Source organism: Pyxicephalus adspersus, chromosome 2, assembly GCF_032062135.1.
Source record: "Pyxicephalus adspersus chromosome 2, UCB_Pads_2.0, whole genome shotgun sequence".
Lineage (NCBI taxonomy): Eukaryota > Metazoa > Chordata > Amphibia > Anura > Pyxicephalidae > Pyxicephalus > Pyxicephalus adspersus.
In genome coordinates this window covers 32,165,599-32,180,102 of record NC_092859.1, presented here as the reverse complement: position 1 = coordinate 32,180,102, position 14,504 = coordinate 32,165,599, and the positions used below count along the sequence as shown (strand labels likewise).

General features: G+C 39.1%; 1 protein-coding gene across 2 annotated transcripts in view; it reads left to right on the top strand.

Moving 5' to 3' along the window:
• The window catches only part of LOC140323332 (patatin-like phospholipase domain-containing protein 2), a 17,450-nt gene extending 3,165 nt beyond the window's left edge, over positions 1 to 14,285 (top strand). Inside the window, exons 1-9 of one of the 2 annotated variants that reach the window (XM_072400300.1) lie at positions 437 to 596; positions 4,437 to 4,669; positions 5,083 to 5,148; positions 5,904 to 6,113; positions 7,353 to 7,413; positions 9,025 to 9,240; positions 9,415 to 9,547; positions 10,403 to 10,504; positions 11,363 to 14,285. In XM_072400300.1, the coding sequence (XP_072256401.1) occupies positions 4,457 to 4,669; positions 5,083 to 5,148; positions 5,904 to 6,113; positions 7,353 to 7,413; positions 9,025 to 9,240; positions 9,415 to 9,547; positions 10,403 to 10,504; positions 11,363 to 11,630 (1,269 nt within the window). In that variant the 5' untranslated portion in view covers positions 437 to 596; positions 4,437 to 4,456 and the 3' untranslated portion in view covers positions 11,631 to 14,285. Of the gene's footprint in view, positions 1 to 436; positions 597 to 4,436; positions 4,670 to 5,082; positions 5,149 to 5,903; positions 6,114 to 7,352; positions 7,414 to 9,024; positions 9,241 to 9,414; positions 9,548 to 10,402; positions 10,505 to 11,362 lie in introns of those variants that run through there. The other variant, XM_072400299.1, reaches the window with a different exon arrangement.
• The last annotated feature ends 219 nt before the right edge of the window (positions 14,286 to 14,504 follow it).

Below are 14,504 nucleotides of genomic sequence, written 5' to 3'. Positions count from 1 at the left end.
GGATGGGAGGGCTGTTATGACCGTTCTATACTTTGCCCTCAGATAATTATCAGTTATAACTTGGATTATGATAATGCAGTTGTTTGTTCAGCTTCTCTACAGAGATTTCTAAATCTGAACTTCGTTTTATAGATCTGCCTGTTTCTACTGGTAGGTTGAGGTCATCCACATGCTTGCTGTTGTTGGGAACGATGTGTAAAATAAGGACAGTGACCTGATCTGATGATAAAGAGCCGTCACATGTGGCTGTGAAAGCATGCATACTGGGCCGGATGTATTAAAGCTCTCAAAACTGGAGAGTATGTCTATCATGGGAAAATCTGGGTGATCCAGCAAAACTGGAATGGATTTTTTTTTTAATAATTTCCTTTTATTTGGCAAATGTTTTCAATTCCTCACCAAATTCATTCCAGGTTTGTTGAATCACAACGACAATGTTGGGTGACTGCTGTACACTTCAGATTCTGGACCATTCGTATTCTGTCGATAATCATCTGACGTGTGTACCTATAGTCTCTGCCACTGACACAAGTTACAGCGTGACAACATAGGAGCTCACTTAGCAAACAGTTGTCACAAGACAGAAGGCTCTCCAGGTATTTATATGAACATTTCAGATTGGAAAATATTAAAAACAACTTTTAAAAATACAGTTTTAAAAAGTAGCTAACATATTCAGATCTCCAACATACATTGGTGGCTGGATGTTCCAGGGCCCACTTCTGCCATTGTATCATCCTGACTAAAGCCCTCTATAGGGCTGAGATAACCATTCCTTATCCTGACCACCTTACATCCGTCCTTGTAGGAAACAATCAGTGGGGGGGGGGTCACAAAACCAGGCCAGTCCTGGTAGTCATTTACCCAACACCCATAATTAACCAGTCTGGTAAAAGGTAATGTTTGGGTAGCTACATGCACATTGAATTACCTTTGCATATCTTTAGCCCCCCATGCAGGGACAGATGACCCCCTGGCGAATATGGGCTTTGTAACATCCACTTGTTTGCATGGCAGGGATCTATCCCTGTTTGTCCTGATTTTGCACAAGGAAATGGATAGCCTTCCCCTTTTGGCTTGGCCAGGTTACATGTAGATATTCAATGGAACATAGAAAGCTAATTTAGGTGCTGCATGTGTTTATTCCTTATAAATCAAGGAATTGGGCATACCTTCAAACATTCCCTTGTGGGAATTCAGGTTCATTAGTTTCACTGGCAGTAACTGATTCCATCCAGGAAATGTTTAAGGCAATGTCAGATTCCCTGTTTTATAAATAGAAGTTTTAATTGTAAATGAAAGTATCCTGATATTATGTTTTTCTTATCTTTTGTGGATGTTCTCATTCTCAAAATGTTTTTTTTTTTATATACCAAAAAGATTGTGTTTTGTTTACTGGTGTCTAGCCTGACAGACGCTTGTTTTACATAATATTATTTTTGCATGTTAAGCAGGAGGTATAATAAGGGAAAAGGTTTCCAGGCCAGGGCACTGTAAGGTAACCTTTCCTGTGCTGTCCTGGTATCCGGGCTCTGATTGGCTGCAATGCGTGAGCTGACCGATGGCGGTCTAGTCTGCTCATGTTCCTCCTGGAAAGATCAGCTCTGTTCATGAACTTGATCCTATTAACCAGTAAAGATTCCTAGGCAGTTCAGGGCTGTTCCCATCCTGTAAACATTCTGTACTGACGGTCTAGGGAAATCACAGGGATTTATTCTTCTGAGAATGTCTCATGTATCTGATGTACTTCAGCAAATGCACCATGCAGAGTGGCTGTGATATACTAATCAAAGTTCAGGAGTTTATGTTAGAGATGATTATATGTTTGTTTGCTTTTATCTACATTGTTATATAATCTGGATGAGAAACAGAGTTTTGTAACAGTTACACAGAAATAATGAGGAGGTAAAAGGTAACATCATCCATGATCAGCAGCCAGTGGGGTAAAGGGACGCCTTTGTCTTTCGGTTTTCAGATTAATTTTAATTGTTTTAAACCCACATTAATTTTTTTGCATGATGTTTCTGAAATGAGCGAAACAGAGTTAACAGCATGATTGGTCTGTATAGTGTACAGGACAAAATAAATGCTGAAATCATCTCAACTCTACCAGTTGTGCTCAGCACAAAGTAAATTCTAGAGAGGGGAGCAAACATTTTTAGCTCTGAATATATAAAACCAGCCGATGTTATGTCACTCAATTATTGTATGCATTCATTTTCATAATGCATGCAATAATTGATACCCCTATTTAGTGTACAGCGCTGCGTAATATGTTGGCGCTATATAAATCCTGTTTAATAATAATAAAAAAAGATTCTTATTGTCCTGGGTTGAATAGTTGGTATGATGGATTTTTGTGCTCAGCTGAATTCACATGTATTGGCAAGAATGGTGCTAGGAGGGGGCCTAATTAGTGTTCGGCTGCTCCCTTACTTTCCAGTTACAGGCTGGGTGAAATGCCCATTATGAAAATGAAGGTGGGGGCCAGTTTCCTGGTGGCATCAATTGTGTAATACATTGCAGCTTAATGATTCTTAGATGTGATGGTTGCATTACTTTTTCATTTGTCAGGCATTTTCCAGTAACACACTTCTTGTCCTAATGTGACAATACTTAATACTTGTCGAGGATGACAGCATTGATCCTCCATAGATATAGTACAAGACTTCTCTATAGAATGGAGGATGGTGTTCTGTAGTCAGTGGGGAGTCTCTGGCTGGGCACCTTTTTCACTTCAGTATAAAGGACGTTTATAAGCTCATGTAATTTCTGCCATGACATCCAAGTGTGTGTGTGTGTGTGTGTGTGTGTGTGTGTGTGTGTGTGTGTCTTCTTTTTTTTTAATTAAATTTATTGAACAGATATAACAAAACCCTTTACAGACCAAGAGTAAAAATAGAGAAATTGGGTTTACACATACTTCAAGGGCATCAAACATTCCCTCGTCCGATTCTTCCATGTCTGTGTGTTAATGGCAGTAATTGATTCCCACTAGGGAATGTTTGGGGGAATGTCAGATTCCCTGTTTTCTAAATAGAGCCCATAGTGTACAGAGGGCAGAATTACGTGTGAATTGTATCTGCTTGTCCATGTCACACTTTTCCAGGAATGTTCTTGTCAGTGTTTGCCAATAGCGAGTTATGAAAAAACTAATTCCACAATACAGATAACTTTTATTTGGCTTCTTAGACTTATCCTACTGTAAGGACGATTTCATGGTCACGTTGTGTTCTGCATTGCCTGAGTCCCTTCATTAATTATGAACCGGCTCTGTCTGTCCTTTCACAGAAATAATCATTATCTCTGGAGTCTGCACAAGGTCAGACAGCAGTTGCTTATTTTACATTAGATGGCAAATAATGCTGGATGATAAATTAGGTATTATTGTGCAGGAAATAATTTGCATTTATTAAAGAGTGGCAGAATTTTAATAATGTAAATATATAACTTTTGGTCAAGGTAATGGCTTTGGGGTTAACGAATCATCAACTTTAAAGGATTGCTATTACAAAAATGCTTGAATGCCCTTCTCTTTTACATCTGTATTCTTGTTCACCTTGACTTATCATCCCCGCAAAGTACAAAGTCACCAACCGTTACTATTAATATGTGGCTGGAAGTCTAACCTTCAGTGGTTTTGTCATGGACACAGATTCTTCCTTTCTGCTACTAAACCGCTGCCTCGTCTCTGTATAGATGTCTTTACCTTTTAAATGCTCAATCTGGAGAACACTCAAAGCTGACTGTCTCTCCATCCATCCCTGTGCATCATCCCATCACACATTCTGCCACTATTATTTTATGACCTCTAGGATACATTTGACCTTATAAATAAGCAGTAGGGTTTGAGGAATCGATGTTTGGCCATGAATGGGCCTCTAAATAAAGTTTTTGTAAAAACCGGATCTGTTCTAGTGAAATTTCAGCAGATCTTAGACCTGCGGTATCCAAACTTTTTGCAAAGTGGGCCAGACTTGGTGGGGCGACCATTCAGCCTGACATTCTTTGAACCATTAACGTGCGCTGGCAAGCTTGGCCACTCTTCTCATGCCATGCACCATAATAGTTTCTTTGTGTTTTGTGTTGTGTGTGTGTTGCCCAGTAACTAACAGTTGTAAAGTACCAGTAACATTTACATTTTTTGTATATAAATAATAAAAACAAGCGATAATACAGCACAAAACGCGTAGGGGATGATTCATGCATATGTGGTTTACATGTCCTGCTGTATTATCGCCTGTTTTTAACATTTATATTAAAAAAATGTCCATCTTACTGGTATTGTTGAATTTTACAACTGTTAGTTACTCGGCAACATAATCGTGTGTGTGTGTGTGTGTGTGTCATATCTGTGCTTTTCATGGACTGTTTCAAACATAAAACTTCTCTAGTAATATAAAAATACTAATGTTTTCCCGTCTTTATTTTTGCAGCTGAGTGTTGTTCAGATGTAATGGACGTTGCCAAGGAGGCCAGAAAGAGAAATCTGGGCCCTCTACACCCTTCCTTTAATCTGGTGAAGATCCTGAAGAACGGACTATACAGAAACCTTCCTGAAAATGCACATGAACTGGCATCAGGCAAGCTGTGCATATCCCTCACCCGGGTCTCTGATGGTGAGAATGTCTTGGTGTCGGAGTTTAGCTCAAAGGACGAGCTTATCCAGGTAATTTGTGTTAGAGATATCCTAGGTTTTTTTTTTTTATTTTTTTTTTACGTACCCAGGCTCTGTTTCCTGGTGTTATTAAAGTTGTTGCCAGAACAGGATTTGAACGGAAATAATTCCAAGAAGACCATTGTTCTGGTGACCACTCTTTAAAAAGCAAAAACCATCCCCTTTGGAGAGATTTCTCACTCTTAACAGACATCAAGTAGAGATACTCCTGACAGTGGGAGAAAAAACTTTTGTCCTTTTAACAAAGTTTTGGCTATAGATACAATCAGTAATTGTAAATCTGCATATAAAATACTCTTGTAAACCTGTCCATAGTTGGTGGTGTTGTGTTATATGTTAAAATGTTTCTGAATATTATACCAAATATATGTCTGCTGTATGTAACCCACTTGTTTTCTTCACAGGCTTTAATATGCAGCGCCTTTGTCCCAATTTACTGCGGGATTATTCCTCCAACCTTTAGAGGAGTGGTGAGTGTTGATCTATGTAGTCTTCTAGGAAAACCATTAAATTAGGATTAAATGTTAAACCTAGTATCCTAAACTAAATAGGGTTTATCAGCTGTCTGATCTTCTTTTTTTCTAATTCTCAACTTTTGTAAAACTATGATCTGACAAGGCAGGGAACCACCTTCAGGTAATGACCCTGGAATTAGACTTATCTGATTCTTGAACTCTGGGAAAGAAGACTGGGAAACAACTGAAGTTGCTGGTTAGGTTATTTATTTACCCATCTTTTCAAGTTCTGTATTTGCAGACCATATATTGGATAATTAAAGGATACACCAATGTAAAGTGATAAGAACATTTTTAGCGCAGAAAATTAGAAAATACTTGTTGATCTTGCAAGAATCGCACTTACGTGCAAACGACTGCACGATGCATGAACGAGCACTGTACATACAGTGCCATTCTGTTCTAAAGGGGGGGGAATGATGAAGCAGCACCCCACTGCACTGTGTCCCTCTTCACTTCCATTACGATCGCTCATCGTCTATGGATCCGCCAGGACGGTTGTTCGGGTGATGGACGACAAGCACTGTACACACACAAGATTCGAGACCCATTGCATGTGTGTACCTAGCCTAACATTCTGTGAGATAAAGACAGAAAAAACAAAATCCACTAGTCTTATCAATCTTTTCTGTAATAGAGATGAAACAAAGAATGATATGGTTGAAGTCCAGTCATTGACAACCATGTTTTTTTTTTTTTTTTTTCCCCAGCGTTATGTTGATGGCGGAATTAGCAACAACTTACCTGAATATGAGCTTAAGAACACAATCACAATCTCGCCTTTCTCAGGAGAGTCTGATATCTGTCCCAGAGATAACTCCACCAACTTCCATGAGCTTAGGATCACCAACACCAGCATTCAGTTCAGCTTGGGGAACCTTTATCGGCTAACACGAGCACTCTTCCCACCAGAGCCCAAAGTAAGTGACTTCACTTCTGTCTTGTCTTGCATAATGGTAAAGTGTCGCTTGTTGCTCATTCATGGCAGATTACAAAGTGAACAGGCCACCCAATGATGTTCTCCATCTGTTGGGTTCATCTGTAGGAGCTCCAAGAAGTGCCTGGTTATTGAGGTGCGGGGGTGGGGGCATGCACCCTTGTCCGCCTACTCCCAGGATGGAATGACTGAGGCTGAATGGCTAATATCCAAGTTCAAACACTGCTTTGTTTGGTGGAGAGTACCACCAGTATTGTACTCTGCATCCCTATAAACAGACAAAGCAGGAAAGAATCAGTGAGTGGATGGTTGCCTATTTATTTTTAAAATTTAAGAATGGGGGATAATATTTAGGTAGTCCATAATCCTCTGCCCTTTATATGTATTGTGGTGCAAATCATTCTGAGTAGTTTGGGATTTTATTTCAGCATGCTAACAAAAAAAAATCTCCCATGAAAGTTTCATTTACTTCATGTGCCATAGGCAACATGCATTCTATTTAATTGACGGGAGTACTTTTTGCCTCTATTTTCAACACTTTCCCAGCTATGGTCATTGAAAGATTTGTCGCTTTATCTTTATATTTTATTGACCAGAAAGGCTGTATTCAACTATTGGTTACATTGGTACCATTGTCTTGGTATATATTAAATGTATGTTGCTTGTACTCACAAAACTTGCCATTTTATGACCTCCTCCTTGATCATATAGACCAGTGTTTCTCAACCTTTTTTATAATGGGGGGAACTCTTGAAATAACGGTTAGGTCTTCAGGGAACCCCTGCTATAATCACTATATCCAGAAATCACAGCATATTAGTGCGGTGGTCAGGAAGAATGTCTCTTACATTGACCAGTAGGAAGAATTAGATCCTTAAAGATAGCAAAAAGGTCATTGGTGTCACTTAAACTGACCCGAGAGTCACAATCTGCTCATTTCTGAAGGAACCCCTAGCAACCTATGGTTGAGAAACACTGATATAGACAATGGGTCTCATTTCTAAAACATGGGAGTGATTATGTTACTAACAGCAACCAATCTGCTGTGTTTTCTTGGTAGACTGCTCTAAAAAACAATCTGATTGGCTGCTTTAAACACCTTCAGTTGCTCTGTTTGCCATTGTTTTGTATGCCTGTGACAGACATTACCATGATGGTATGCTTTCCTCACAGGCATCCAATTTGTCCATCACGTTTCATGGTCCTGATGTTGTTTCCACAGGTTCTGGGAGAGATGTGTCAGCAGGGATACAATGATGCACTTAGATTCCTAAAAGACAACAGTATGTTTTTTGGCTTAAATTTTTTTTTAAATCTACCAATGTAAACTCTGATTTATTTTCTGAATGTTCCAATCTTGTAACATCTTGCCTTTTGGTTATGACTTGGTCACATTACTTTTTAGGGGGCTACTTATTCTAAGACTATATCCTTAACCTTAAAGGGAAAATAGTGTCTATTGTGTGTGTGCAAATGTGGATCAAAATGGTAATTGTGTGTGTGTGTGTGTGTGTGTGTGTGCTTAAATTTATTTTTTTTTTTTAACTGCCCATATGTAAAACTGCTTTTTGTCCATCAGTAGAATTACCACTGGTTGGGAACCTCTGGTGCAAAGTTTCTGAGATGCTGTTGACTGGTACTGAAATAGCATTACCTAGAGCAGCGGTCACCAACTGGTCCACAAGAAAACTTTGGTGGTCTGTGTCTCTGACCAATACAGCCTCCATTGGGGTTAGGAGAAGGACCCCATTGGGGGGGAGCAAGGGCCTGAGCCGTGGACCATGTCCCCAGTATGGATTGCAGGCTTAGAGTGGTGGGCGGGTTGTGTCTCTTAACACAACTCCCCCACTCTCCATCGCAGGTCTGAGTGGGCAGTTTCTGGAATCATGACATCACTATGGGGAAAGTTTCTTCCCCTTACAGTGATACATGGCTCCCCACGCATACGCATTCTGGGGTTTGTAAATTTAGTGGTCCGGGAGCTCCAAGAGGTTGACCACTGACCTAGAGGACAAAAAAGCACACAATCTACTTTTTTTATGCCTAAAATATATTTTTTACTAATGAAGTATTTTGCTTGAGTATTGTTAATTGAATTCAGTGCTCTAGGCAACAGTGGCTATAGGTTCATAATTATCCTGACCTAAATTACTTAATTCTTTTTTTTTTCTTTTTTTCTTTTTTTCTCTAATTTGTTAAGTTCTATTGTGTGTAATGCTATGTACACACATTGGATGATTCTCTCCAGATACGAACGGTCACGCTTGTCTCGGGCAAGAATCTGACATGTCCCCATGTTCATGGATCTGTCCTGATGGATCAATTATCGACCGATGGTGAACGACCGCTATACAAGTCAGTGGGGAAGAGCGCAGCGAGGTGCCGCTCACTTGTTCTCTCCCCTCTCCTCTCCATAGAACAGAACGGCACTGTGTGTACATCGTTATTTGGTCATCTGTCATGAAAGATCATTTCCAAATATGAAAATTGCACGTGGGTGCGCAAGGGGCCTGTTTATGGAAACAAAATTAACTAACCACAAAAGGCTAAAATTGGGCTGGTCACTAAAAATAAGTTTTCTACTTTTTTTTTAAACTGGACCCTAAATATTTAATCATATGTAAAGTAACCATAAATATTCTCCAGAGGTGTCTGTTTAAAAAACAGTAAATCTGTTTTTTCCTGAAACATTCCTTGGTGGAGTATTAAATACTGCTAATAAACACATGGACCTGGAAGATTCTCCACCATGGAATGTTTCCAGGAATATCAGATTCCCTGCTTTATAAATGAACCCCTAAAAATCAAGGATATTTTTGACTTTTGATTTTTAAACATGTAAATTTTGACATAACCACTTGTGTAATAAATGTCCCCTCTATATTCTTTCTTAGATCTCTTAAATGTGCCATCACCCACAGGAGATCTGCATTTAACTCAGGAGAAATCAGTCATCTCTTCTCAATGCACCAGTCCGGAATGCACCATATCTTCTGATGTAAAGAAAGCAGAAGAAAAAAAGGAAGTGGAGAAGAAGTCTCTGCTGAAGCAGGAGATTTGGCCCCTGGACAAAAGGATAATGGATAAACTGCCACCTACACTCTGCAAAGGTAGCTACAACTTTTATCACAAAATTAAATTAAAATCATGCATACCACTCCCTAGAGAATATTCCCTGGATAAACGTATCTTATTTCCTGAAATCATAATGCATCTCAAGCAAATGTTAGTGAATGTAGTCTGGTGTTACTAAGCTCTAAATATATTTCCAATATTTATTTCAGTATTACAGGAGGCCTGTAAAGAGAAAGCAGGGCTCTACAACCAAATCACTGGTCTTCTGCCCATGAGAGTGGCTTCGTATATGGCTCTGCCTTGTACCCTTCCAGTGGAATCTGCTTATTCTTTTGCTATGAGGTAGGACCAGGATAAATGTATTGGCTTTTTACATATTGTTTTAAAGGTGTGCTGCTTGCAGTTATCTTTGCTGAAGGCTCCTGCATATTAAAGCAAAGCCCTGCCTCTACCAAGATAACCATATCCGCACACAGTGCAGAACTATGTTTGGTAAGGCATTTATTTAGAAAAGATCAGTTGCAGGGAGACCACGGGCAATACTGGTAGTCCCCGGATTACATATGAGATAGGGACTGTGGTTTGTTCTTAAGTTGAATTTGTATGTAAGTCGGGACATGTACATTATTTTAATAAATGCAATTAGGACAGATGTTTGTCTCAACATATTATTAAGTAGCGTGGTGTCAGTTACTGAGCCAATCACAAACAAAGCAAAAATTAAAATTTTATGGAGTCTTGACATTCATTACCTTCTGGAGCAAGCTGTGCTTTATTATGTAAAAAAAAAAACAACTGCAGAGTTTGTCCTTGTCATTAAAGAGTTACAAGGGATTGAAGAAGAGATCGTCCTTTTAAATCACCCACATCCTCAGCTGTGTTTAGCAAAAGATTTCTTGTGCAAGTCATGCAAACCGCCTCCATCCCCACTATCGAGCCTCCATCCTGCACATGAGGGAGCAGGGAAGCCCCGTTCAGATCTAGGAGTCGTCCGTATGTTGGATGCCCTTAACCCAGGGACTACCTGTACTGTTAAAATGTTGTCTTTCTGTCTTTTTAGGTACAGCTTCCAAAGTTTAGCAAAGCAAATTGAAATGTAAAAAAATCACTAATACATCAACTGAAAATTACTATTAGCCCCTTTTCTAAGTGATAAGTATTTTTAATGCTTTGTCTGTGTTTCCTTCCTGTATTCAGGTTGGTGGATTGGTTCCCTGATATGCCAGATGATGTTCGCTGGATGGGTTCTGTAGCAGGCGCCGTTTATCATCAAACAAGGAAAAGGTTGTTCCCACATAGGTAAGTGAAGCCATTCCCTTAGATCTGACTGTGAATGTTATCTATATTTTGGTGGGAGTAGAGGTTGGGATAGAACCCATTATTTCAAGTAGATAGAGTGGAAGTCCTGATCCTAATATAATTATAGCCATCAGACAACGTTTATCTGGCTAGTCCACCATCTGCAGACACCTCACTTCAGGTTTGGCCCTGCCCCATTTTTTCTGGCATTTCAGGGATATAGACACATCTAAATCGCAGCTGGATTTTTACATCTTTTTCAGAAGTTTCACCTTGGTTTTGGAATGCTTTTCTCTACACATGTGCTCATTACTGGTTCTGCTAGTACAATACAGATGTGAGCTGCAGCGTTTGGAACCTGCAGACCTGAGTCTACCACTACAGGCAATCAAATCTTTTATACTTTTTCTGTACAGCTGTGCACCAGACAGATGTAAAAAACAACAGATTAATGCAGCACTTGTAATCATTAATGCTTATTAATTGGATGTATTTTCAAATGCAATGCAGCCTGTGTACATGATTTGGTATTATCATTTTCTTGTAATCCCCTTTACAGCAGACTTTAGATTAGGATAGGAAAGGTGTGTGGCTGGTAGATGAGTGTGTTGCAGTGCAAACATGTAATATCCTGATAGGAGGAGAGGTTAGAGTGACAGAGGAGCACATTAGTCTGCTGCTTCTCACTTCATCGTCCTGCCACAGAAGGATTACAGGAAGACCTGTAAATGTTACTGAAAGTGCAACCACGCAGTGATTGTTGTATGTGTTACAGCTCAACTTTAAAGTAGAAAGGTAAGGACTTGTGTATATTTTTTTTAGATATATATTTTTATGTTTTTTTTTTTTCTCCTTTAGGCCACCAGTTGGCGGCACCTTGAAAAAGTGTTTGAGTCTCCCAGCTCCATTCCAGCATGCATCCACTTATCTGTCTCCCAATACCTACTCCTCCATGGACCTGGAAAACTGGGTGTTTGACTTTTCCTCTCCTTTGAACTCCGATGCTCTGAATTCTGATCTGCACATAAGAAAACTTCTCCCCTCTTTTAATTCTGATGACTCTGGAGTGGAATTATCCTTCTCTGGTGATGACATGGACTCTTGTTCTTCAGAAGTGAATTTCTAGGTTTTACTAGAATTGTGTAATAGAAGTTTCAGTCAGTGCTAAATTCTCAGGATTAGGACATGTTAGCAGTTTTACATGATGCTGTTCTAAACATCTTAACTGCCTGTTCTACAGCAGCCCACAATCTACACGGTGCTACTGTTGCTTCCTAGTTCCTAGTTTGCCTCTTTTGGATATCACCTAGGAAGTCTTGAATAACATATTCACACAAATCCAATTGTTTTATAAGAGAAATATAATTGGGGAATGATGTATATGGGTTAAACTTTTTTTTTTTTCCTGGGAGCCACACTGTAAATGACCTTCCGTGTTGTTTGCCCTTGCTGGTGCTGTTACTGTGCTTTTGTTTTAAAATTGCTCTCTATAGTGGGAGGTCAGCACATCCGGCACAACATGTCACTTTCGCATTGGTAAGTCCTTAAAGTGGAGTCTCGGAGGGAAGTAAAACCCTAAATCCATATTGCCCTAATGATGCCCCTACCTCCAAATGTAATCATTTTGGATGGAGTTCACCTTAAGTCATCTGCCTGCACTTCAGAAAGTTTTTAGGACACATCACGAACCACTGCTCCTTGGACTTTGGGGGCGGTGAAGTCTTTCAATTCATCGCATATGTGTTTGCTTTTTCAGTATGAGACCATTTAATATTACCTAACCTTTTACCGTATTTATATACTTCCTTAAAACAAGATTTCATACATGGTATGCATGGCATTGGAATTAGAGCAGCACCTAGTACACTGTTTTTTTTTTTACTTGGTGTATTTGATATGAATTCACTTTTTCACTTCTCATTTAAAGGGATGGTATGTGTATATAAAAAGTTTTATAATAATTAAACTTTGTGTTTTTAGCATGCTATTTTAATTTAAGCAACAATGTAGCACTTTGGTATACAGAACAAATGTTCAGGTAAAGCCAGTGAGATGTTACTGGTGCTTCTTCTGTGTTCTTACAAGGCCAACTTCATCCAGACTGTTTTATTTTGGTTGGCTGCATGTAAATGAAACTATGTGATGGCAGGTATTTTATTACATCCTAAGTTTAACCTAATTACTCCAGCAATTATAAAGCCAGTTGACAGTGTTTCACTTTGCTGATGGTTATTCCATGGCACAATAAAGACACTAGAGTGATACAACCCATCTGTAAGAGGGGCAGGGGATGGACTGAAAAAGGTTGTCGGACCATTGGAAGCTGGGAGATTTAAGAAGGTGTCAGGTGATTAATGCCAGCAATGTCCACCAATGCATTGTCTGTTCTGGTTATATTCTGTATTTAATAGAAGGGGATGTTTTCTGTGATAATGGTTGCCAATCTGCTTTTACCAAAAGATTAAGTGCCCTAGCTGCGGCAAGGCATTCTGGGACACCACTCAATTTTGCATCAATGCTCATTTGTTTTCTCTGTCAGAGTAATAGAGGCTATTTTTCCTTGTGTTTCGGAACCCCAAAAAATACTGCACTATTGTGTGTATCGAAATAATAAAGGAAGAAGTAGAGAAAAGTAACAGTGGAGCAAAAAATAAGCTGCTGTCCCATCGCTGCCTAATTAGTTTGGAAGATAAAAACTGGTTGGTTGTTATAAACAAATTTGTTTGTGAAAAGTTTAAAAGGACCTCTGCTATTTCTGAGGTCTTCAAATATCCTAAATATTGAAGCTTTATGTTCTCCAAAACTGTCCTGGAAACAGGAAAAGGAGAAACTGATTTGGTGCATTCAGGTGCCTTATGAAACGTAGATCTAGTGTGGCAGAGAACAGTTGGCATCACAGCATTAAAAAAATGCCTAAAATGGTAATGTACATTCATTCATAAGTATATACATATTCACAAAAAGATATGATCTTATGTATATACATATTCACTAAAAGATATGATCTACAATAGGGCTGACTTTAGGCTCTGTCTCCAGTGCCCACACAAAAGTGGAGTTTTGTCCTATAAGTGCTCCCCTCCTAAGCAAAACTGATGGTGATGTTGGGCCACTTCGTTTACACCTCTTTATTGACTTGCATGGATCCCTTTTGCCTGCTGATATAAATGAAGAAGAAATAGAGTCTATGCTTTGTTGTTGTGCTTCTCCATCCTTTGCCTGTGTACACTTTGCCTTGACCAACACACTTCCATTTTGTTGGAGCTTTACTCCTACCAATATTCAGCTTGGTATTTCAGTCTTTTTAGGGGATCCTTTTGTTCTACACTGTGCAATATTTAACCTTCCGTTATTGCTAGGAATCTGCTGTGACTGGTGCTGAAAACTCAGGCAGTGTATTGCTCTAAAACTGGCAGCCATGATGTAAGGTTGGTGGATTCTGTAAACTATGCAGCCTATGTCTGCTTGTCACTGGTTTACAGGGTGGAAATCTGCTTGGCTTACAATGGCTCTCCATTCTTTGTATACCTCAGATGTCTGTATAATTGGATATCTTGCAGAATAACGTTATTGGTCTGTGTAATGATAAAATAAATATGAATAATGTTGGAATAATAATATTTTTACTATGCAAAGCTGCTGTTGGCTTAAAACCTTTCCAGTGTCATTACTTGGTTTACATTTCCTTGGTTTGTATCAATTGTCCTGAACAAATTAGGGGGTTGGGGAATTTTTTTGAATTGCCTAATGGTGACTATGAATTAAATAAATGATGAATTAAATAAAGTCTTGTTTTATTCTGTGTTTTCTCTTGAAAGTTTAAAGCAGAAATCAAATTCTAATACACACACGCATAATTTTTACATATTGTTAGGATAAATATACACACACAGTCAGTTGGCCTTGCTGAATTGTAAAAAATGTTTTTTTTCTACCATCGTGAAATCTGTTCGCCCCAGTGGAGGAGTTGATTATATATTGCGTTTTGTTCTAGGCCTAC